The following is a 25,246-nucleotide window of genomic DNA, read 5'->3' on the forward strand; positions in this document are numbered from 1 at the left end:
GGGTGGCTTATTTGTCCAGAACTTACATACAACTCGCCGTTACGATACACTTCAAAACAGTGGTTATAAATCTCGGCGGCAGCAAATATTTCACACAAACCACCGTAAGTGTTAGGACGACTCATTTCGCTGTAATAAACGTCAGCGTTCGTGTAATTATCACCATTTTCGTCGTGTGTCATGATGGAAAACTTATTCCAATTTTGCACAACGTAATCCACAATTTCTTCTCGGATCTCTCTGGCCATTAGTTGTGTATCGTATAATAGGTAAGAGAGTCCCCTGAACAGACACGCTCCATCCCCTACCATACGAACAACGGTGTGAGGTTTCATAACACCGCTTACATTTATTATTTCCGTGACCATTATAATTAAGATGTTATTACCGTTTATTTAACTTAATATAACCCAAAGATTATTAATTCCCAATTTCCCAAACTTAAAATAACCCCACACAATTATTATTAGTTCCCAATTCCCCAGACCAACAACGACTCCAAATAATCAAACAAACCAAACGACCCAACAAAACAACCAAACGAACCAATTCAACCAACGAAACAACCGAGACAAACGACTAACGACTACCGAAATTCCTAATCTTAGCTTGACGTGCCTCATCACCCCATCAAATCTGGAAAAATCTTAATAGCGCGAAGTACACTGCATGCGGCACATGTACAGCGCCATCTATTGAGTGCAATTGTAACTAAATTTAATCACAGGCTTTTTTAAAAACAATAAAATACTTACTTAATATCTAAATAAATACAATAATGACGAAAAGTGTGCGTAATAAGTATAACTTCGTTTTGCCTTTTCAGTAGTAAATCGTGTTGCTATAAAATATGTTTACGTAAAAACAACGAAAAAAATAACGACTACTAACGGCATCTAATGACGAAAACTCAAAAACAATTAAATACTTAGAAGATTTCTCATAAAGTATGTTAAGTTTATGTTTTTACTTTTAACCAATGATAGAAGTACAGATAATTCATTTATTGACATTGATATTATTTACGTTCGAATGTTGAACTGAGTCTTAGGATGGATATTATTTCGTGTTGTTACCAAATTATTCATTGAATGTTATACCTACCTATATATACCATACACCGCTATTATAGATTATACATTATACAATAGGTACATATTTTACAGTTTCTGAGCCAGTGTTCTTATGACAATGTGACAGATAGACGTGAAATAATAATTAGAAGTCCATTTTTTAATTTTTTTTATTTGCTGCAATCTTAGAAATCAAGTACAGCTAGTGCCATCTAGGAACGAATAGCTTCACTAATTTCAATAGATTAGGTAAACTTTAAACTACGTATATTAATCTGTAGTATGTAATAATTTAAAATGTGCTGCATTTTCTGATATAATTGAATATACAATAAAAGTTGTCTTTAACTAATTAAATGAAAGAAACTTGGGAACGTATAAGGAAATTGACAACCACTAACGCCATCTATGAACGAAAAGCTTTATTAAAATAAATAAACGCTAAGCTGAGTATATCCGGGATGTTGCGGATGCAGATTTTTTGGCATCCGCGGACGCGGATGCGGATGCAGATATTTAAAGCCTCACATCCGCGGACGCGGATGCGGATGTCAAGATTTGGTAAGTACGTACTTAAAAAACGTCAACTATTACATTTTTAGCATTTTTATTTAAAAATAAAAACGAAACGTTTAGTATTTTCTGAGCAAGCATATAGGTGTGTTTTATTTAATAAACAGTAACTTGGCCGACTTTTCGGGATCTAGACGATTTCGTTATATATAATGACGAATGATTTAAATATATAGATCACGCCGCCGGCGCCACCGCTAAACATATTTTACAGTATCTGAGCTAGTGTTCTTATGACAATGTGACAGATAGACGTGCAATAATAATTAGAAGTCCATTTTTTAATTTTTTTTATTTGCTGCAATCTTAGAAATCAAGTACAGCTAGTGCCATCTAGGGACGAATAGCTTCACTAATTTCAATAGATTAGGTAAACTTTAAACTACGTATATTAATCTGTAGTATGTAATAATTTAAAATGTGCTGCATTTTCTGATATAATTGAATTTTCTGATATAATTGAATATACAATAAAAGTTGTCTTTAACTAATTAAATGAAAGAAACTTGGGAACGTATAAGGAAATTGACAACCACTAACGCCATCTATGAACGAAAAGCTTTATTAAAATAAATAAACGCTAAGCTGAGTATAGCCGGGATGTTGCGGATGCAGATTTTTTGGCATCCGCGGACGCGGATGCGGATGTCAAGATTTGGTAAGTACGTACTTAAATAAAAAAACGTCAACTATTACATTTTTAGCATTTTTATTTAAATAAAAACGAAACGTTTAGTATTTTCTGAGCAAGCATATAGGTGCGTTTTATTTAATAAACAGTAACTTGGCCGACTTTTCGGGATCTAGACGATTTCGTTATATATAATGACGAATGATTTAAATATATAGATTACGCCGCCGGCGCCACCGCTATTAATACCGTTCCTGTTTATTACCGACTTGGTCGACATCCGCATCATGCGGATGCTTCGCATCGATTTTATGCGGATGCGGATGCAGATGCGGTATTTTGTTAAACCCAACCACTATATAGAACATAGGATTTCGTGCGAGTAATTAGACAAACGCTGAAATTAGTTATCTTCTCTTTTAATGAAATAAGTCTTTACGAATGAAATATTTCTAGCTTAAAATAAAATTTGAACCCTATACAAATTTTCAACCCCCCTTTTAAACCTTTTAAAGAATGAATTTAAAAAAAAAGCTGAAATAACTTTTCTTGTTTTCTAATAATATGCCCTTATACTAATAAGATTTAAGTTCCGCACTCACAAAATATTTGATCTCCTTACAAACTTTCCACCCCTTTCTCACCACTTTAGGGGATCAGTTTTCAGAATTACTTAAATTTGTTTTCATGTTTCTTAATTTAATACCTTTTTGCAAACTTTCGAGTTCCTAGCACTTTCATCCCCTTTTTAACCCCCTTAGGGGTTGAATTTCCAAAAACGTTGCAATTACTTTTTTGTATTCGCCTATTATGCCTTTCTAAGAAGTTTCAAAGCATTTGTAATGGATTGAGAAATTCAACCCCTTTTTAACCCTGTTAGGGGATGAATTTTACAAAACGCTGAAATTACTTTTCCTATCTTCTAATAATATCCCTAAATACAAAGATTCAAGTCCACCAATCGAAAAAATGATTGATATCCATACAAACTTTCAACCCCTTTTTCACCACCTTAGGGGATAAATTTTCAAAAACGCTGAAATTAGTTTTCTTGTATTTTAATTTAAAACGTTTTTACAAAGTTTCAAGTTCCTTGCTTAAAATAAAATTTGCACTCGCAGACGAACTTCCATCCCCTTTTTAACCCCCTTAGGGGTTGAAATTCCAAAAACGTTGCAATAAGTTCTTTTTGTAATCGGCTATTATGCCTTTCTAAGAAGTTTCAAAATCGTAATGGATTCAAACTTCCAACCCCTTTTTAACCCTGTTAGGGGATGAATTTTACAAAACGCTGAAATTACTTTTCCTGTCTTCTATGAATATCCCTAAATACAAAGATTCAAGACCCACACTCGAAAAAATGTTTGATATCCATACAAACTTTCAACTCCTTTTTCACCACCTTAGGGGTTGAATTTTCAAAAACGCTGAAATTAGTTTTCTTGTATTTTAATAATATATCTTTTAACGAAGTTTCAAATTCGTAGCTCAAAAGAAAACTGTAACCCCATACAAACTTTCATCCCCTTTTTAACCCTGTTAGGGGATGAATTTTACAAAACGCTGAAATTACTTTTATTGTCTTCTAATAATATCCCCAAATACGGAGGATCAAGTACCGCGCTCGAAATTTTTTTTGATATCCATACAAACTTTCATCCCCTTTTTAACCCTGTTAGGGGATGAATTTTACAAAACGCTGAAATTACTTTTATTGTCTTCTAATAATATCCCCAAATACAAAGGATCAAGTCCCGCGCTCGAAAATATTTTTGATATCCATACAAACTTTCAACCCCTTTTTCACCACTTTGGGGGATGATTTTTCTAAAACGCTGAAATTAGTTTTCTTGTATTTTAATTTGATACTTTTTTACAAAGTTTCAAGTTCCTAGCATAAAATAAAATTTGCACCCGAAGACGAACTTTCATCCCCTTTTTAACCCCCTTAGGGGTTGAATTTCCAAAAACGTTGCAATCACTTTTTTTGTGATCGGCTATTATGCCTTTCTACGACGTTTCAAATCATTTGTAATGGATTAAAATTTTCAACCCCTTTTTAACCCTGTTAGGGGATGAATTTTACAAAACGCTGAAATTAGTTTTCCTGTCTTCTAACAATATCCCTAAATACAAAGATTCAAGTCCCACACTCAAAAAAAATTTTGATATCCATACAAACTTTCAACCCCTTTTTCACCACCTTAGGGGATGAATTTTCAAAAACGCTGAAATTAGTTTTCTTGTATTTTAATAATATATCTTTTTACGAAGTTTCAAATTCCTAGCTTAAAAGAAAACTTTAACCCCATACAAACTTTCATCCCCTTTTTAACCCCCTTAGGGGTTGAATTTCTCAAAATCGCTTCTTATCTCTTGTACACTTTATAAATGCAATCTGGTGTGCAAATTTCAACTTTCTGGCTTTTGTAGTTTCGGCTCTGCGTTGATGAATCAGTCAGTCAGTCAGTCAGTCAGTCAGTCAGTCAGGACACTTGCATTTATATATATAATAATATATAGATTACAGCAAAATTTAGGCTGTTTTAAAACGATTAGGCAATTAAAAACTAATTTTTAACTATTTTGTTGATGTAAGTAGTACCATAAGTGCACAAACATAAGTCTTAATTCACAATTTGCCCCGCGGATTCCTATGTCTGTTTATTACAATTTTCTATCGAATACGGATATTATTACATTTATATCTCTTATATGCGGTATTTGAATACCGAACATAGGAATTTTATGACGTCTCCGAGACAATCAATCAATTATCAAATTATACTCATACTCGTAGCGTAGGTTAGACTTACTTAGGTTTGCTTGATACTACTAATAATATTTAACGCAGTTGTTGCTACAAATCAATCCTATATTCTACCAAGAGCATTAACAATTATTTATGGTTTTATTTTAATTTATAAAATGCGCCTGGTACGACCTATTCAATTCAGCGCTGTAGGTACCTATAAGCGTGTATTCAAACTACAGTATATGGGAGCCAGAAATTACGCCCATAAATCTAAATTCGAGCACAGCCGACCGTTCCAGTAAAACTTCCACTGGTTTCCAGGTGTGCACCGTAGGCGTGATAGCCAACTGCCTGAACGTAGCAGTGCTGACGCGGAAGGACATGGCCGCGGCGCCTATAAACAGGCTCCTAAAGTGGCTGGCCGTGGCCGACGTGTTCGTCATGCTGGAATACGTGCCCTTCTCTGTCTACAGGTATCTGGTGAGTGCCCTGCTGTTATTTATTTATAAGTTTAAATCAGGCAACAAGGTCCTTATTACAAATACCTTGCAGTCTAACATATACGAGTATATGCATTTTATAAACAACCTTAAATACCGTAACTCGCACTCGTCTTCGTATTTGGTTCTACTCGTGACTGGTTGAAGATTTGACTGCTTGAAGGCTTGACTGCTTGAAACTGATTTGTACTACCTATGTTAAATAAGTAAAAATTGTATATCTTAACTAGGTACTTTTATTCCCAAAACTCAGCTATCTTACTAAACTCGAACTGCGAGTGATCGATCGCCGTGATATTTCTTTATTAACTGCCTGAGGTAAGTGATAGACCTTGCAATTGAAAGTGACAGGATCCTCAATTGGTTGGCCGTTGCAGACTTGACCGTCATCCTGTACTACGTGCCCTTCTCAATCTTCAGAATATTTCATGACAATTTTGACAATGGGAGATTCCAATTCCCCATGTTATTTTTAATTATTATTCATCTAGCTTCGTAAATCAGATAATAAGTTAGGAACTAATTGAGTTAGGAACTTGAAAGCGCTCAAGCTACATACAAAAGGATCCATAAATTGCTGTTGCTTCCAATTACAGCAGCTGTAATCACAAGCCATTGTAAATAAGGCTGTATCTGGAATCTCTTTTCATTTATCGTGTGTCGCAGATTGACTTCCCAAGACACAGCAACGCCAAGTGAATCGCTAATGTCGGTGCTATTGTTCGCTTCTGTTCTACTGTTCCATGCTTTAGAAATAACTCTTCTTCTTTGGGAAAATTGAGTTAGTTTATCGCTTATAATATAGTTTTTTATTTATAGTTACTGGTTTTTGGTGTTTCCGTAGATAAGCCAGCATTCGCATATTTTTAGGGTTCCGTACCTCAAAAGGAAAAAACGTAACTCTTATAGGATCACTCGTGCCCCCCTCCCCCTCTATCTCCGAAACTACGGGGTCTAAAATTATGAAAAAATACACTAAATAGTTCTTTACCTATAGATGACAGGAAAACCTATTAGAAATGTGCAGTCAAGCGTGAGTCTGACTTAAATAGTTTTTCATCCGACCCTTACGGGTTTTTTAAAGACATTTCATTCAGGTTCCACATAAAAAAATACATTGTTAAAAATTGGGTAATGTAACGGAACCCTTGAAACGCGAGTCCGACTCGCAATTGACCGATTTTTATTATGCATATATTATCAAATTACACTCGTTACACACACAAATTACGGTACACAATATTGAACGGCTATAATATTGATTGACCTTAACTATCCCATACAACCATTTCCAGTCGCCGTTACGACGCGGTGTTGACACATCTTGTGTCGACACCGTCTGTTTCGGTCACAATTCCAGTCGCAGAGTCGTCGCCGTGTCGACACAGTTACCAGAAATGGGGAAGGGTCGACACATGACACAAAGTGACATAAAGTGTGGTCGCCGTGTGCACACATTGTTTCGGGTTTGCGACTACTTTATGCCAAAATCATTCGTTCATTCGTTCATTTTGTTCCTGTCAAATGGAAACTGTCAGATGGAAAAATACTTAAATAAAAATAAGTGACATTAATACGCCATCTCTAAAACGGATTACAAGACGTAATTATATATTGTTTGCATTTATATTACAATAGGACTTAAATTATTATGGGGAATTAAACTGCTCGAGTGATTTGATAAACTAAGTGTAATATAATCAACGCGCCACCACATTGTTTTAGTTTAGCCGGAAATGAAATTGTTTACTTCTCAGTGCCTGTGTTCATAACTATATTATTTGAAGCATTTTTAGTACTTCGATGCGTATACTATACTTAAATAACAGAAATAACGCTTTACATACTACGAAACTTGTTAATTATGATGTATAAATATGGTTTAAGGCTGAGAAATATTGCAGTCACAAAGTAGTTGCAATGTTTCGACTTTGTGTCGACTCTATGTTGACACATGACACGCGCTGTCAAAAGTAATAACAAAGTTACTGGTATGTTACTGGATTTGCAAAATGGCTCCTTGTGTTGATTTGTTTTCAGATATTCTCAAAGTGTAAAAATTCCGTGGTCTGAGATGGGCATTAATCGATTAACTGTTTATTCGACTAATTCATGGAATAAAAAAAGTTAATTCTCAAATTTTAATCGCGATTAGTTTAGTCGACCTAACATAGATTGAAATTGAATTAATCTGAATATTAATCGAATAAATTATCGATTAAATCTCGATTGAAAGTTGACAGGGGGCCATTTTTGTACGTAAAAATAATAGAAAAGTCTTGCATGCAGATGGTAGCAAAACACTTTGTCATAAAAGTCGAGATGGGTGTCGATATATAGGTTTTAGGGAGTGCCGATTTCGAAAATAATGACCATTTTGGAATCCGAAATGGCGGCCATGCACTGTGTCATAAAATTCGTCATGGATGTCGTTTTATACGTTTTAGGGGGCCCCAATTTTGAAAATGATGACCATTTTGGAATCCAAAATGGCGGCCATGCACTATGCCATAAAAGTCGTCATGGTGTCGTTTTATAGGTTTTAGGGGGCGCAGATTTCGAAAATGATGACCATTTTGGATTCCAAGATGGCGGCCATGCACTATGTCATAAAAGTCGTCATGGATGTCGTTTTATAGGTTTTAGGGGGCCCCGATTTAGAAAATGATGACCATTTTGAAATCCAAAATGGCGGCCATGCACTATGCCATAAAAGTCGTCATGGGTGGCGTTTTATAGGTTTTAGGGGGCGCAGATTTCGAAAATGATGACCATTTTGGATTCCAAGATGGCGGCCATGCACTATGTCATAAAAGTCGTCATGGATGTCGTTTTATAGGTTTTAGGGGGCGCAGATTTCGAAAATGATGACCATTTTGAAATCCAAAATGGCGGCCATGCACTATGTCATAAAAGTCGTCATGGGTGTCGTTTTATAGCTTTTGGGGGGCGCAGATTTAGAAAATGATAACCATTTTGGATTCCACTTTTATGACAAAATACGTAGCCGCCATCTTGGATTATAAAATGATCATCGTTTTCGAATTCTGCACTCCCTAAAACCTATAAATCGACATCCGTGACGACGCAAGTTATCTTTATTTTCAGATCTAACAAATTGCTACAGAATACAAAGGACAAAAAAGAAGCGAGGAGGTAATGAAACAAGCAAAAATACAGATGATTCCTCGACGCAATTGGGTGATTCTTAAATTGTGTCCAGATTTTTTTTGTCATAAAAGTTTATATTTTTCACATATTACTCTCACAAGTTCCGTGACATTTCGACCTTGTAATTTTTTAAGTAAATGTTTTTGTTTATCTATGAGGATCTCAATAGAATAGTATAATCAAGGTATGTTTATATTTGATGAATGAAATAGTAACGCAAAAAAAAATATATTTGTGTCTTATATTCCTGCCGAAGACTTTTATTTTACCTTTTCCTTCTACACAAGTTTGGCCAAGTAATAAGAATTTAGGGCTCTCAATTTTATTTTGACTTCTACAACAGTAAAGCTACGAGGCCATGTTTGGTATCGTTTTCGTATAAATTCGCAGTACCAAATTTAGTTAAGGTATCACATTGACACCATTCCGAAGTAAAAACATATAAACTTATCAAAATACTTTCTTTTAAACTCCTCTTCACGCTTAAACTGCTGAACAGTTTTAATTTAAATTTGGTACACATATATTTTGAGTCCCGAGACAGGATATAATAAGTTATCTCAAAAATCATCCTTTAAAGGTGTGAAATGAGGTGTAGGGGGGAATTCAGAATTGACTTCTTGAAGTTAATACTGTTTAAGTTTAGGTTTGAAGTCATGTTTTTTCATCATTTTTAACTAAATCAAAAATGTAGACCATCCCAAATTTCATATAAATCGGTTCAGCGGTTATTGATTTCCCGTACAAATTTCCACGCCACTTTTCACACCTTCAAAAGATGATTTTGGTTATAAGATCTATCCTATGTCCTGTTCCGGGACGCAAACTATTTCTATACCAAATTTCAACGAAATCGGTTCAGCGGTTAAGCGTCAAGAAGAGTTTCAAAAAAACCGGCCAAGTGCGAGTCGGACTCGCGTATTAAGGGTTCCGTACATTAAGTCCGACTCGCGCTTGACTGCACATTTCTAATAGGTTTTCCTGTCATCTATAGGTAAAGAACTATTTTGTGTATTCAGACGGACATACATACAGACGCACGAGTGATCCTATAAGGGTTCCGTTTTTTCCTTTTGAGGTACGGAACCCTAAAAAGATTTATTTTTATTTTGTGGAATGGTGTCAATGTGATATCTTAAATGGATTCAGCACCCCAGATTTATACGAAAACGATACCAAACACGGCCTAGCACCTTCACTGATATAGATATATCAAGATAAAATTGAGAGCCCTAAATAAACTTTCAAGAGCGGATATCTCAAAAACTATTCAACATATCGAAAAAATTGACTGAATAAACTTGTAACAAATTAAATTAACTTTCATTTTGTATAAGTGGCCATGTCGCTGAGATGCATAGTTTCCGAGATATATTCGAAAAACGGGAAAATGGGACCTTCAAAGCCCCCTCTCTCCCCCCCCCCCCCCCGCTCAAGGGCTACGGCCGGGGACTTTTGATATGTTCACCTCCTAACTTGTCAAACCGAGTTACGGAGTCAAAAATTGTGTTCCGAGCATTTCCCTCTACAACTTTTGGAGCATTCGTTGCCTGACCTAAGTAGCTTATTGAATTTCTTTAAAAACTTTTCTGTAAAAGGTTGACGGGTGTTGGGTGTTTATATGGTTTCGGTCGATTATTATCATTTGCATTGCCCATGATGACTTACTAGAATTACGAGCACACGAGACACTAATAGTAGTTTGACAAACCTTGGTTTTCAAGAGGTATTTTATATTGACATTTGCTGTCAGATTTAGTCGCAAACCGCACGCAAAGTGCACACAAATGTGTCGACACCTTGTTACGGAAAAGTGTAGACACGGCGACGACACTTTGTTTCGAAACAATTCTAGACACATTGTGTGGACTCTGTTACGACACATCTGACATTTAGTTACCACTTTGTGATTCTGCGACTGGAATGGTTATATGGGTATTGTTTTACGTTAGTTTCCGTGTGATTATTTTCAAGGCATTTGCCCTTGATTATAACGTGTAAAAAAATGTAATATTAAACTGCTGCACTGTTGCAGCTTTTCTCGTTATTACCTGTGATAAATTACTAATATTCCTTAAATTTCATATAAATTCTTATCTTTTTTTTTCTTAAGTAGGAATTCGTTAGAATTTGTTAATTTGCAAACTACGTTCATATGTTGGGTAAGTAAATGAATCTTATACACACTCAAAATAAGCGCACCTAAAAAGTACAAACACACTAACCAATAACCGTGTTCAGATAGAAGATTACGATACTACTAACCGCCTCAATTGAGCAACAAAGAGTCTTTTATCCATTCGAACCCGAATCACTCAAATGGTACAATTTGTATCATGATTGGACTAACTAGAGTACTCGTACCTACCTAGGTAATTTAAGGCCCTACCAAAGCCGCGAATAGCGTTTCGTAAGCCACACCCGCTAGCTTCGTCCCCCCCGCTAGCACGCACACATGGAAGCGCTTCGCGGTGCACTTGAACTCCATCTAACTTCAAAACAGTTAACTACCATAACGCGTAACGCGGTCCGCCAGGAACTTAAATTCGGACAGAAAAGAAATAGATGGCGTTGTTACTAATGGCAAATAATAAAATAATTACATATATTGTTGTAATAAACTTAAGACTACGTAGCAAGTTCTTATTGTTGATTTTTGGAAGATGCTAATAGCATAGTTAATTGAAACGGTAAAAAGGCATTTCTTTTTGGGTAACCAATTGTGAATTTTCGCCTATTTTTGAGAATGTTATTTTTTTTACTGTAATACTTGTTTCTTATATGCCGTACCGTGTTTTTTACCGTGGGACTAGACTGATCTGTGTAAAATTGTCCTACAATATTATTTTTTTCTACATAAGATTTTTTATTTCATAACAAAATATGTAGTTATGTTAAATACACACCCAATAACATCGCCTATACCTAGAATAGAATAGAATAGAATTGATTTATTCGTAAGCACAAACAATACTTATTCATACGATTACGACTAGTTTTCAACGTTAAGGTATAATTTCAATTCTTTCTTTACCTCCTCGACCTAAAATGGTAAAAATGCCGTTAGATTATGAAGAATTGTTAAGAAATTAGTAATAAAACCAGAGAAGTAGCTGACTAGCTGATAATTGAGATTAGCTAGCGAAGTGAAAAATGCGTATTTATAAAGTTTATGCGAAAATAGTCCTGAAATAACTTAGCGCTTAATTAAATCTTTAAAAATTACCCCTCAGTCTAAATTGAAGCAATATTTCATGATGTCCATTAAAAGGAACTCTGTCACTTTCTGCAAAAAATAATTAAATTTGAGCGAAATCGAAAAATTCGACAGCACTGGCTTCTTAAAATATTTAGTAATTTCTAATATACGTTTATAAATTTTTAAATCATCACATAGAGAATATTAAATTATCTGCGGGGTTTAAATTAATGTACCTATTCAAAATAACTTAAAACATGCTTAAAATACTTACTATTAAAGCGCTGTTTTTTCATTATAAAATACACCCTTGGAGTAGGTAATTCAAGCCTCTAAGTTTATTTTAATGTATGTTTTCTTTTTGTTTTCAGATTCTTCCCGAGAAACTGGACTTTCCCTACAGTTGGGCGATGTATCTTCTCTTCCATATGCACTTTGCGCAGATTATGCACACTGCCTCTATCTGCCTCACTCTATCACTCGCTATTTGGAGATACATCGCTATCAAGTGAGTTATAATTATAATATGTATTAGTTATCTTCTTATTTTTTGCATTAATGTCATGTTCTGTTGTTGGTTTGAGGTCCTGTATTACACGATTACCTAACTACTACATGTAAAAGTTAGTGTAAATATCAGAGATTTGACCCCCTATTGCGAATATTCAGTGATACCTACTAATTTACTTTTTAACAGACTTGCTCGTAACGTGGAGCTTATTCAACCGCTTTTTAGGCACACGCGAGCTTTCTTCATTATACTATCGCACTTGTGCGGTAATGTATGATAATCCGATCGAGTTAAGACTGTAAAGAGTCTTCTTAAATTGGTCGAGTAGTTTATACAACAAGGACTCGGGGGCGCCGGGGCCCCGGCGACCAGCCAACTGCAGCAGTGGCAGTTTGCGTGACAGATTTAGGTTTTTTACTGTTCGTCTGTGTGCGTGTGTCGTGTTCGTTGTGTGTTGTTTGTGTGTGGGTGTGGTCGTTGTTCTTACCGAAGTAAGTAATACCTAAGTTAGTAAGTTTCGTTTTTTTCCTCGCAAGTGTGTTGAAAAACGTCGTATGAAACACGTGTGCATTGGTCATTACACACATCGACAATATCGCCTCCTAGTACAGCGTACCAACGTAGCACACTTCTTTACCCTTCTGAACCTTTGATTGTCACCGATATAAACAAGAAGAAAAGATTTCGCAACTATAAACAATTTTACCACAAAAATGCCAAAAAAACCCTGTATAAGATGCCAAATGAAATATTTTAATACATTAAAACATTTACAAAAGTAAAAGGACAATGGATTGCGTAGCATTCCAATTAAAATTAGTCGTTGACTTTACCGATACTGGGATTTTATTTGACTGTACTCGTACAAATGACGCCCAACTAGCAAATCTATGTGCTATAAAAGTTGAGAGCACGTTTTTATTTTCGCTTTTTGGTGCTATAAAAGGTGTTAAAACAGTCGAATAAAAGTCCTGTAAGCGTTTACTCAACGCGAAAAAGGCGCACTTATACAGACTAAAAGTGTTATAAAAATCGAGTAAGCGCTGTATAAGAAGCAAATCGATGCTGCAAGAGTGGAGTAAAAGTGGGTAAAAGCGCTTCTAGTGTTTTAATATCAACGATAGTGCTTTTATTCGACTGTTTGTTCTATAAACATTAGCAATTTACTATTACTCAGTGAAAGTGTTCTATAAAAGCAGCCGCACTGCTTTTTCTCAGCAAAAATGTTTCGTAAAAGTAGCCGAATTGCTTTTACTCGGCATTTTAAATGTGTAAGAGTGCAGTAAATGCTTTTATTCAACTAATATGTGCTAAAAACGATCTCAGGTAAGCGATTATATTTCAATTATTTTATTAAGTTTGAGGCCTAATCGTCTTCACGTGTCTAATAAAACAAAAAGGTACTTAAGTATTTTTTTACTGCTGTCATCCATGACATTTATTTTTACCGTGATTGTGTATATAAGTTTTTACTGTCTGTAAGTACACGTAATACAGTAAAACCTAGCGCGAAAAAATACTTTATTGATAAAACCAAAGGCACTGGTTCATATATATTCATGGGCCGCCTATTTTCTTAAATTTAAATAAAAAAATATTAATTAAAATAAGTAAAAATTTGCTTACACGATCTAGTTTCTGTTATATATCATTAATTCGACTATAAGTCGAGTAACTGCGTTTACTGCTACACTTATAGCACATGATGTCGCCATGTTTATGGATTTATAGTCCGGTGGCCGACTGCATGAAACCCTACCTGATAAAAAAATAGAAAAATCCTACTCTGTAGGGGTACCTGACTTTTAGCAGCTTCAACTGCTCTTGGTCGGCCGTGGCTTAACTTGGCAAATTTTGCGCAAGTGGCAAAAAAGTGTTACAAATATTCATAAAAAAAAACAAAAGTGGTCAGCTACATCCTGTGTTGGCTGGTTCCTGTGTCCGACCGAATTTGTGGTACCACGTGAGCTACAATTTACCTCATCGAAAAATAGAATGTCACTTGTATGGTAGGATAGCTGCCATTGACATTTTTTTTAATGCGGACGGACTGCAAAAGCTGTCAGGCTAAGGTGAGACCGACCAAGACATACGTCAACAAATTTAATGTAGGTATTACAATCAGTTTTTTTTTGGTACCACAAATTCGGTAGGACACAGGAACCTGCCAACACAGGATGTAGCTGACCACTTTTGTTTTGCTGTCCTCAATTCTATTATACGATGGGGTTTTTTTTTGATGAATTTTTGTGCCACTATTTTTCCATTTGCGCAAAATTTGCCAAATTAAGCCGCGGCCGACCAAGAGCAGTTGATGCTACTAAAAGTCAGCTACCCCTACAGAGTAAGATTTTTCTATTTTTTTATCAGGTAGGGTTTCATGCAGTTGGCCACCGGACTATATTGAAACGACAACATGGCTGACTTGTGCTGTTAATGTAGTTCAAAACTCTTTAAAAGTACTCTAAGCTGAATACATTTTGAATAAAACCTGTAAATACACTTCAGCTCCTATAACAGCGGTTTGAACCCCATTACCCGAATTATGATATAAGCGCGCTGTTACAGCAGCATTGTTGCCAAATGGTTATTGGATTGCTTTTAATAAGCTTTTATAGCAACAGAGAAGAGAATTGAGTAACAGTTGTATTAAAGCGCCTTATTCAGACAATTAGCTATTCTGTAGCTGTTATATGATTTTAATAGAACAATTATGCTGAATAAAAGTGATTTAGTAGCGCTAACTCAGCATTTATTAAAAGGTGGAATAAAAGTGCTAAAAGATAGTGCTATAAACGTTTATACGACATGATTATAGCACTAATTAGCGAAAATTGCTAAATAGTCGAGTTAACCGCTATTATACGATATATTGGTGTTTCAACAACCGTAACTCGGCTGTTATACGATTACAGGCTGAGTAAATCAATTCTTATACGACTATTTTGCTAGTTGGGCGTACACACATTAATGCTATAGGCACGCTATAAGTAGGCAAGCTAATAAGTAGGTAATAACTTAATAAGCTAATTGTCTAATACTATCTCAGGGCCAAGTAGAATCTTGAAAAGCTTTCATTACTTCATTAGTTATTAATAAAGGCGACCCAGATGTCTAATCACTTATTTTAGAGTGCTTACAGTTAAAAAAATAAAATAATGAAAAAATTTGGAGGAGTTAAATTCTCTTTAATCCTTTCATCAAAGGGCTGAATTAAATATTTAATTAAACATTTCTCGATCACTGAAGCGAGGAAATCCTTAGATTGAAGGAGTTTATCAAAATTTATTTTCAGGTATTCGGATCGAAGTCACATACTGTGCACGGAAAGACGTTGTAGCATAGCAATATTGACATCTTTCATTTTGCCGCCGATTCTCTGCGCACCTACGTTTATGGTAAGCAAGTTCAATAAGTACCTACGTAAGTATTTCATTCGGGTCTGTATTGGTTCCCAAAAAGTTTTAAGTCATAATGTATTGTTTGCCCGCATTTTCGTTAGTCATAATTTATTTGGTTCTGATACGCGTCACTTTTCAGGATTATCATAAAACAAACCTAACCTAAAGGATAACCTTACGAAAATCCTGAAAAGTAACGGTTTCAGTTTTATGACTAACGATAATATGACAAACAATACATTATGACTTACAACTTTATGGGAAACAAAGGGACCCCATTTCATTCATATCAACTATATACGAAGATACCGATCTCTTTGGCTTGTTATGGCTATCAGAACACAAGTCCTTGTTATTGCGACGGAAAGACGACTAGTCAACTATCACTGAACTCTATACTGAGCATGAGTGGAAATGGTCTTAGATGATTTTTTTTAAATTTAAATCTTTAATTAGCATTGAATCCGTGAAAAATATTTTGTTTGTTTTCAACAGGTATTCGATATTCACACAAAGAACGTTACCGACGCGAGCGGAAACCCCGGCATCGCATACCACGTTGACCCCGAGTTCAAAGGAACACTCTATCAAGCAAACTTCTGGGTTCACGGCGTCATTATTAAGCTACTGCCATGCTCCATATTGACAGTCATTAGTATATGGCTCATTCGAGCCTTATATAGTGCCAATCGGCATCAGAAAAACTTAAGGACCAATACGGGTTGCCCGGCTGCGGAAAAGATGGTCAAGAGACAACTGAAAGCCGATAAGCGCACAGACAGAACGACAAAGATGCTCCTGGCTGTGCTATTGCTATTTCTCGTTACTGAATTTCCGCAAGGGATTTTGGGGTTGATGAGTGGCTTGCTAGGATTGTGCTTCTTTAAGCGCTGCTACAATTTGTTCGGGGAGTTGATGGATTTTCTGGCGCTGTTGAATGGGGCCATTAATTTTGTGCTGTACTGCTCAATGTCACGACAGTTCCGACAGACCTTTCGACACATGGTGTTACAGCCGCCACTCGCGCGGTGGCTACCACCGGTACCCTCTCACTCGGACTCTCACAATCAAAATACGTATGTACCTATTATCATTAGTATCATTACCTATTAATCGCATATTGTTACATCAGTGTTCCTTACAATATTGCTCCTATATTTTAGTGAACGTAATATGTTGTAACATTGTCAATGGGTTAAAATCTTATTGAAATGCCAATGAATACCGTGCATGAATATATGTATCTATATATTACTTCGCACTCCCGGCCGCATGATTAACGTTTATCAATTTAAACTGTCATGTATGTAGGTATTTAATGTTTGAAGGGTAGTCGTATATTGTACACGGTGGCATTTGATTGGCCGCATTCCTCCAAATAACTAATACAGAGTTAATTTGTAATATATATTATATTATATGTAATATATAAGCTTTTATTAACCGGGGGTCTAAAATAAATTGTTTACAATGGTTCTATTCTCTTCCCTAAAAATCTTAACATCTTAGAATTAATTTCAATTGTGGTAAATTAACTAATTATTAGTGTTAGCTTGGAAAGTAATGCAACCAATCAAAATTCTGGCGAAAATCAAATGATAAATGCAATTACCTATTTTTGAAACGTTATTAAAATATTAAGTTTCGATGAATTAGAAATACAGTGGAACCTAGAAGGCACGAATCTGAAGGGAAATGCCAGAAAGTTCCTGTTAACGAGTGTGTTAATCAACTCAGAAAATAAATGTTCTTTTAGATTTGTATTCGTTTTAAAGAGGTTCCGAGTTACAGAGATATAATGAATGAAAAATTCGCAGTAGAGAGGTTTATACATACATACGCGTAAAAGACGATCTTATTATTATTTTCTTTGAGTTACAGAGGTTTGTTGGTAAATGATTTCGAGATAAAAGAATACGCCTTGATGTAGAGGTGTGATGGTGGTGTACTGGATAGCCGTGAAGGGAATCGTTGGTTACTTCATGTTAATGGGGTTAAATATTTTTACCAAAGCCCAAAACCTCCATAACTCAAATTCCTCAGCATTTTTGTATTAACGAGGGTTTCGTCTTATTAATCCAGAAGGTTCCACTAGAATTATAAACCAGTTTCATTAATCTGAATTAGTTTTGATTAAAATGCAGCTCACTGTCTAATTATTTTTGTTTTATATTAGAATGTAGGAATGCTAGTAAAAGGTAATTTTTAAAATATTCATTTCAATAATATTGATAGTCCAGTCCTCTTTATTTTTGCTTGCCTCGCCCGTGGATAAGCATTGAATTTTTATGCTCATCTTAATTATTCTATTATTGCGAATTCATTCATGTTTCAGTTTTCTTTAAAAAAAAAGGATTATTCGACCTATATTGCATGAAAATGTTAGCATGTTTATTATTTACTGCTTGAGCAATATCATCAATATTTTTTTTCTTGCCTCATACAGGTTCACGGAAAAGATTAAAAGATAACTTCAGCCACTGGTGTATGAAAATGTGTGCGTAAGTAAACAACTGCGGGGTGTGATGTGTTTATAATAGTGTTAGATCTAAATACTCGTATAGCATATCATTCGTATTAAGAATCAAGCACACTAAAAATTAGTTTCCAATCAGCATAATAGTAGTAGTGGTATTAGTAAACCTTGTAAAAAAGTCATTAAAAACCGGCCAAGTGCGAGTCGGACTCGCACACGAAGGGTTCCGTACCATTATCTATAAAAACGGTCACCCATCCAAGTACTGATCCCGCCCGACGTTGCTTAACTTCGGTCAAAAATCACGTTTGTTGTATGGGAGCCCCACTTAAATCTTTATTTTATTCTATTGTCTGTTTAGTATTTGTTGTTATAGCGGCAACAGAAATACACCATCTGTGAAAATTTCAGCTGTCTAGCTATCACAGAGCACGAGATGCAGGTGACAGATGGACGGACGGACGGACAGCGGAGTCTTAGTAATAGGGTCCCGTTTTACCCTTTGGGTACGGAACCCTATAAATTACATACAATTAGTAAGAAGTACAAAGGCGAACGCTTTGAGGGATCTCTTCCAGTTAACCTAATATATCCTGAGGTCCCTCAGGCTCCTTTTAGGTTGCAATCAATTTTGCTTAAGATTAAGAGTGTGGATATAATCGTTTTGCATGCATTAAGAACGTATATAATATATATAGTCAGCTTGTGATATATCTTATATCATATAAGATCTAGATTGATCTGTGTAAGATGTCCCAGATATTTTTATGTCGAACTAGAGAAAGTATGACCAGGGGGCCGATTTTTGAATCTCGAGCGCTCGATTTCGTCACTCGAAAGTCTGTGGAAAAACGAATTCATAATTTTGAAAAACGAGCAATAGGTAGATATTGGTAATCTAGATTGACCACTCGTTTTCAATTTATATATTGGTAGAATTACTAGATTTGGAGATATATTGAAGGAAAAATCACGAAATGGTGCTCTCGAAATTAAAAAATCGGCCCCCTGGCCTGGGTACCTTCAATTATCAATTTAGGTAAAAATATCGTAATGTATGGAATGGAGAGTTAATTATCAGCATGGCAATTGTATAACAAATCCATTTAAAACTAAAATTTAAATTGCTTATCGTAAAAAAAATGAAAAGAAACGTAGGTACTTAGAAAGTACAGTGTTTTAGAGCAGAAACGTATCATTTTCTGCACATTTTTTAGAACAACATCGGTCCACTTTCAGAGAATGAGAAATGAAAAATAGTATTCCATGCATTTTTTGGTTTCAGAGCCAAGACATCGTTGCCGTGAGGGCGTCGAGCAAAACAGGAGAAGGCTTTAGTGCGTGAACACTTTCTATGAACGAGCCTCTTGTTAAGTGATTGTGAACGAATTTCATTTTTGTGCATGTACAGATTCAAGGACTGTGACTGAAAAAGAACTAAATACTTAGTGGCGATCGTGTTTTCCTGGTCGCCTGTAAACTGACCAAAAGGCTGGATCAGCTTGTTTCTGGACGCTGCTGTGTGTGAGAATCCTTACGAGCAAACACTTCCATCAATAAATACGACTGTTTTCTTAGACGTCATTAAATACAATCATCTCAGAAAATATTTATTCTTTTTCACTTTCATTTGATTTCTTTGTGTAGCGTAGCTAGCGTCCAAGGAGAGTTGTACATCGAATTTGCGCTCAATTGTCTATAGGTAGCAATTGTTTTTTAAATTAATAGCGTATGTACTCGTAATTATGTATGCTATGTTTTTTTAAATATAATGGTAATATCTGAAATTCGCTTGTTGCCTTAACAAGATAATTTATTAGATTTCTATTGTTAAAAAGTTTTTCAAAGATATAGGTATAGGTATGTTTTATATATATATTAAGTTTCTAAATGATGAATACATATTTTTTTTGTTATATAGTATTCCCTATTTATTTTTGAACTGGAATTGGTGTTCGCTAGGTACCTAGTGTACAAAGTGTGAATAAAATGGTTTAAGACATTTTACAGTACATATGGGTACATACACTTTTATAGTAACTACATACACTTTACCGCATTAGTGCGATAATAAGCACATTACCCAACTATGTCGAAAATTTAAAGGGCCATATGTACTGTAAAACGTTGTACGATACATGTGCGAATAGGTAATTCAGAACTCGTGTCGATTTAAAACACTCCCTTCGATCGTGTTTTAATTTACCGCCACTCGTTTAGTATTTCCTATATTTCGCACAAACTTGTATCGTAATTAAATGTACTATTAAATTACCTCTCTCTGAGTTACGGTGGTAATTTTATTATGTAGTTATTAGTACTTTCAGAATCAATTCGAGTAATAACGAATACAACGCGCCAAAAATATCTAAACCCTGAAATTATTTTTTCTCAAACATGCAATGAAATATTGATGTTATGTTCCTTATAATAGGCTGCGAAGTATGACGTTTCAGGTGCGGCTAGGACAAAAGGTCGTTAATGGAATTTCATACACATCTTGCAGGCCTAGGCCGGCAAAGTCCTCTTTTTTAATTTGCATTTCACAGATATTTGTGACACAGCATCGTGGCATTCATCCATAAAAAAAAATTAGAAGCAGTATTTTCTTTATGGTTCGTAATGACACTCTGCCACTACGCCTATAAAAAAAAACAAAAAACAATGTTTGCTATAATTTGCAGTTTTATTTGTATAAAATCAACATGAACTTAATAAATAATACATTCTATAATTTTATAATTTTAAATTATAAATTTAACTACACAAATAAAAACATTTAAAATATTTCATCTAAACGTTAGCGGTAAAAAGGTCTACTCAAACACGCGTAGTTATATTTTTTAAATTGTTATGGAGGTAAAGTTGAAAAATATTCATTCTGTTTTATTGGATTTATGGTGCGTTGTTGATTTTTTGACTTTAATATGAGTTCCGACGAAATAATGAAATTAATATTAATTGTAATCGTAGGCGTTGGAATTGGCAGCGTAAGCAGAATTGATTTTAATAACTTGCTGCCTCTGCCGCCAAGTCAAAGACGAAGTATGTATATGGTTGCTTATGGCAATTTTATTATTTGAGAAACTTAGAAAAATGGCTTACAGTTTATTAGAAACAGTTTTGTGGCATATTTTAAATGGATGTAACTACAAATTCGTCAACACTGTGGAAATTATACTTATTTACTCCGTGCATAAAGCAACGATTTATGTGAAACATGATATCAACATGAAAGACTATGTAAACTTATGTGACGAAAACGACAGTCAGACGGATACAAGGCGAAAAAATCAAAGATACATGAAAATATACGGGCAGTAAAAATACACGACTCGTGTAAAACATACGCGTGATAATATGTATTTTTACGTTACACGTCTATATTTTACGCTTAAAAGTATCTTTGACAGTCTAATTGTTCTATATATAGAGACATGTCTATTTTTGTTGAGCTATTAGAGAGTGGTACTTTACGAGTACGATCCGCTATTTTTAATGCTGAATGTATTACTCGTCTTGTAGTACTATTATATGTATATAGAGACAGGGCCGGATTAACCCTAAGTCAAAGTAGGCAACTGCCTAGGGGCCCCGCCTCGGCCAGGGGGCCCCGGCGGCTCAGCGCGCACCAAATAAAATTTTATTCCATAGGGTCAAAATTCATAAGTAATTTTTTTATTCTTATAATAATGAGTATGCTTTGTTATTGTTTCTTTTTTCGGTCCATTCATTAAATTAATGAAATACTGTAATAAAATTGAAGCAATACGTTACAGTTTACGGGGCGTATTCTGCGTACTGTAAAATGGGGTGAGTAGGTGCAAAACTGACATTCAAACCTCGATAACATTTTATTTTTACATATATGCAAACTGAATGGTGTATATAATAAGTGTTCCGGACGTTTGTATTTTAGTTTTTATTTTATTTTGGGTAGTTCCATTTCATAACTTTGACGATAAACAGGAAATCCCACCTCACCCCGTAGTCCCTCGTATTTGGGGTGAGTTGGGTTTTCATACAAAGGTGATTTTGGAAGATTGTTGGATCGATTTTTTTTTATTATGGGTATTACTATAGCTCTATTTTAAATTGGAATACATTATTTTTGTAACAGTAGCCTTAAAATTCCATCTCACCCCCTTTCATCCCTTCTCTCCCCATCCATAACCCAACTCTCCCCGCGAACCCTACTTACCCCATTTTACGGTACCTGTTGTAAAGTTGTAATAATAGGGGTTTTCAGGAAAAATGGTTCACTTTTTTTCGAACAACAAACAACTTTTGGGTTTTTTCGACCCAGAATCACGAGGACTATTGATTAAAACAAAGAAAAAGAAAGAAGACGTACGTGACCCCAGTTTTTCATAGGACCTTGAGCCTGACTTTTTACCTCAATTTACCATTGGTTTGTGTTCCACAACTCCTCTACTTCACCTTAGCCTTTGGCCTCGCTGCGCCAAGCTCGGCCTGCGGTCTCGCTTTTTAATACAAAAGACATCGTTCACGGACATGGTTTGTGTCTGTGCTCAACTATTTATCCTGAAGCTTGATGAAGCACAGCCTTGACTTCGCATGAAAGCTCGCCTCACTGGGGCACTTCGGACTTTTAGGCCCAGATGAAGATCGATACCCGGCCTTTTAACACGCTTTCACAATTTGCGAAATTGTTAACAAAAAGTTTCGCGCTCGCTGCGCTCGCGTTTATTTTTGATTCTTTACGATGGCATACGCAATGCAAGTGTTATTTACCCGTCATAATTTCATAGAAGTTTTGACGTTTAAAAAACACTTGCACTGCGAGTGCTATCAAAATTGTTGCATGCTGATCTTGGTCTAACTCTAGTAATTTAAGTAATTTTAACATATGGAAATTCTTTATTATTAGGTTGATTCTAATCATGTGGCTCGGCGTTTGGTCTTATGGTCGGACAATCGCTGTTCAGCCTCGCAAAATATTAACTATTGAGAAAATCAACTTTGCGGCACTAGTCGAGCTTAGCCTATAGCCTCGCTTAAAATTTGCCATTAGAGGTAGATAGGAAAGCTCACATTTTTGGTATTCCACTGGGAATTGGCCTTAAGCCATAACGTTAACATAACCATTAAAGGGCTCTCCCCACACTTGACGCGACGCGAAACCGGCAAAAACCGATAGAATAAAGCTTTATGTCCACGCAATAAGAGCAAAAAAGACATCGTTCGATTTGGATCGGCTCGGCCGACGCCTGAAGATTGAAATTAAAAACGCAAACTTATTTCCCTGTACTGAATATGCTGTGTGCAGAATTGACCGTAGGGGGCCCCGAGCCTTGCTCTGCCTAGGGGCCTCGACATGCTTAATCCGGTCCTGTATAGAGATTGTGTAGCCGGAAATGAAAACGGGTGTAATGCCTAAATTCCAACGCTAAATTCATTATTTTAAACTGTGATTGAATGCTGACTGTGTATTGATAGGTACCTTCTAGTAAATATTTAGGTAGGTAAGTATAAAAATGTGTAGACATGTGAATATTAGGAATAAATGAACTAGCACCAGTGGAGATAAAAAAAATCAAATCTTTTAACAATAAAACTGTCGTGGTTGATATGACCGATGGCCAAGAGGAGCTAGGGCTACGGGCATATATTTTATTCTCTAGGGGGAAACAGCTGACTCCCCCTGCCACCCCCTGGCGAAGCCCATTCAGTTAGTGTAAACCATAAGAAACATATTATGCAACCAAGCAGGCATTGTTTTTAGGGTTCCGTACCCAAAGGGTAAAACGGGACCCTATTACTAAGACTTCGCTGTCCGTCCGTCCGTCCGTCCGTCCGTCCGTCCGTCTGTCACCAGGCTGTATCTCACGAACCGTGATAGCTAGACAGTTGAAATTTTCACAGATGATGTATTTCTGTTGCCGCTATAACAACAAATACTAAAAACAGAATAAAATAAAGATTTAAATGGGGCTCCCATACAACAAACGTGATTTTTGACCAAAGTTAAGCAACGTCGGGAGTGGTCAGTACTTGGATGGGTGACCGTTTTTTTTTGCTTTTTTTTCTTTGCATTATGATACGGAACCCTTCGTGCGCGAGTCCGACTCGCACTTGCCCGGTTTTTAGTTTTGAAATGCAGTTTATAGTCTACGTTAAAGCTGTTTTACTACAGACAAGGGTTGCTGGCTAGTAATGCGTATTTTAGGAACTTGTAATAAATCTGTTTCAAGGCAACAAAACAAAAATAAGAATAAAAACCAAGTGAAAGCCATCTTATTATAATTTTTTAATACAAATGCAAAGTATCAAAGTACGTTTCAAAATATACAAAATGGGTATAGTTTATTGTTTTCATTATTAGTTCTCATAAAATTTGGGAGTATTAAACGTATTATTACTGTAAATAAATAAAAAATTGACGTCTTTAAAATACTGTACCTAAACTATTGAAAAAAGATAATTATGTTAAGACATGTAAGTACTAATTAAGCATTGTTAAATTATTAAGTAAAGGTACAGTTTCTATAAGATTGTAGGTACCTAGGTTCGGTATATGCTACCAACATAAACTGTAGGTTATTTACAAATATACTTGTTATAATTGTAGGTACCTACTTACCTATAAGTTTGGTGAGCAAAGTAAATACTTACGAATAGGGATGTTACCTGTATTTTTTTAACAAATTATTTCACACCATGCACAACATAAAGCACCAGAAAAATATTAGACAACCTAGACCGCGGTTATTTTCAAACACAATTTCTATTTAATAAATCCAAAAGAACTATAAAGAGTAGCTAACTTGACCGTGACGTCATTGTTCTGTTTTTCGTATGCTAATCGTTTCGACAATTCTAAAAAGACACAGATTTGACTAATTATCGACTACCCTATAAATTTAAACCTGCATTTATGGGCAGCACATGTGATTTGGTCAAATTGTGTTTTTTGAAAAACAAATTATAGCCAG

General features: G+C 35.5%; 1 protein-coding gene across 2 annotated transcripts in view; it reads left to right on the plus strand.

Moving 5' to 3' along the window:
• Nucleotides 1-19,717, plus strand: part of LOC134798230 (G-protein coupled receptor dmsr-1-like) — a 29,282-nt gene extending 9,565 nt beyond the window's left edge. The window contains exons 2-7 of one of the 2 annotated variants that reach the window (XM_063770603.1): nucleotides 5,354-5,512; nucleotides 12,274-12,410; nucleotides 15,709-15,811; nucleotides 16,310-16,890; nucleotides 18,261-18,315; nucleotides 19,576-19,717. In XM_063770603.1, the coding sequence (XP_063626673.1) occupies nucleotides 5,354-5,512; nucleotides 12,274-12,410; nucleotides 15,709-15,811; nucleotides 16,310-16,890; nucleotides 18,261-18,285 (1,005 nt within the window). In that variant the 3' untranslated portion in view covers nucleotides 18,286-18,315; nucleotides 19,576-19,717. The remainder of the gene's footprint in view (nucleotides 1-5,353; nucleotides 5,513-12,273; nucleotides 12,411-15,708; nucleotides 15,812-16,309; nucleotides 16,891-18,260; nucleotides 18,316-19,575) is intronic. The other variant, XM_063770604.1, reaches the window with a different exon arrangement.
• Nucleotides 19,718-25,246: the final 5,529 nt, after the last annotated feature.

This window comes from Cydia splendana, chromosome 16 (genome assembly GCF_910591565.1).
Source record: "Cydia splendana chromosome 16, ilCydSple1.2, whole genome shotgun sequence".
NCBI classification, from domain to species: Eukaryota; Metazoa; Arthropoda; class Insecta; order Lepidoptera; family Tortricidae; genus Cydia; species Cydia splendana.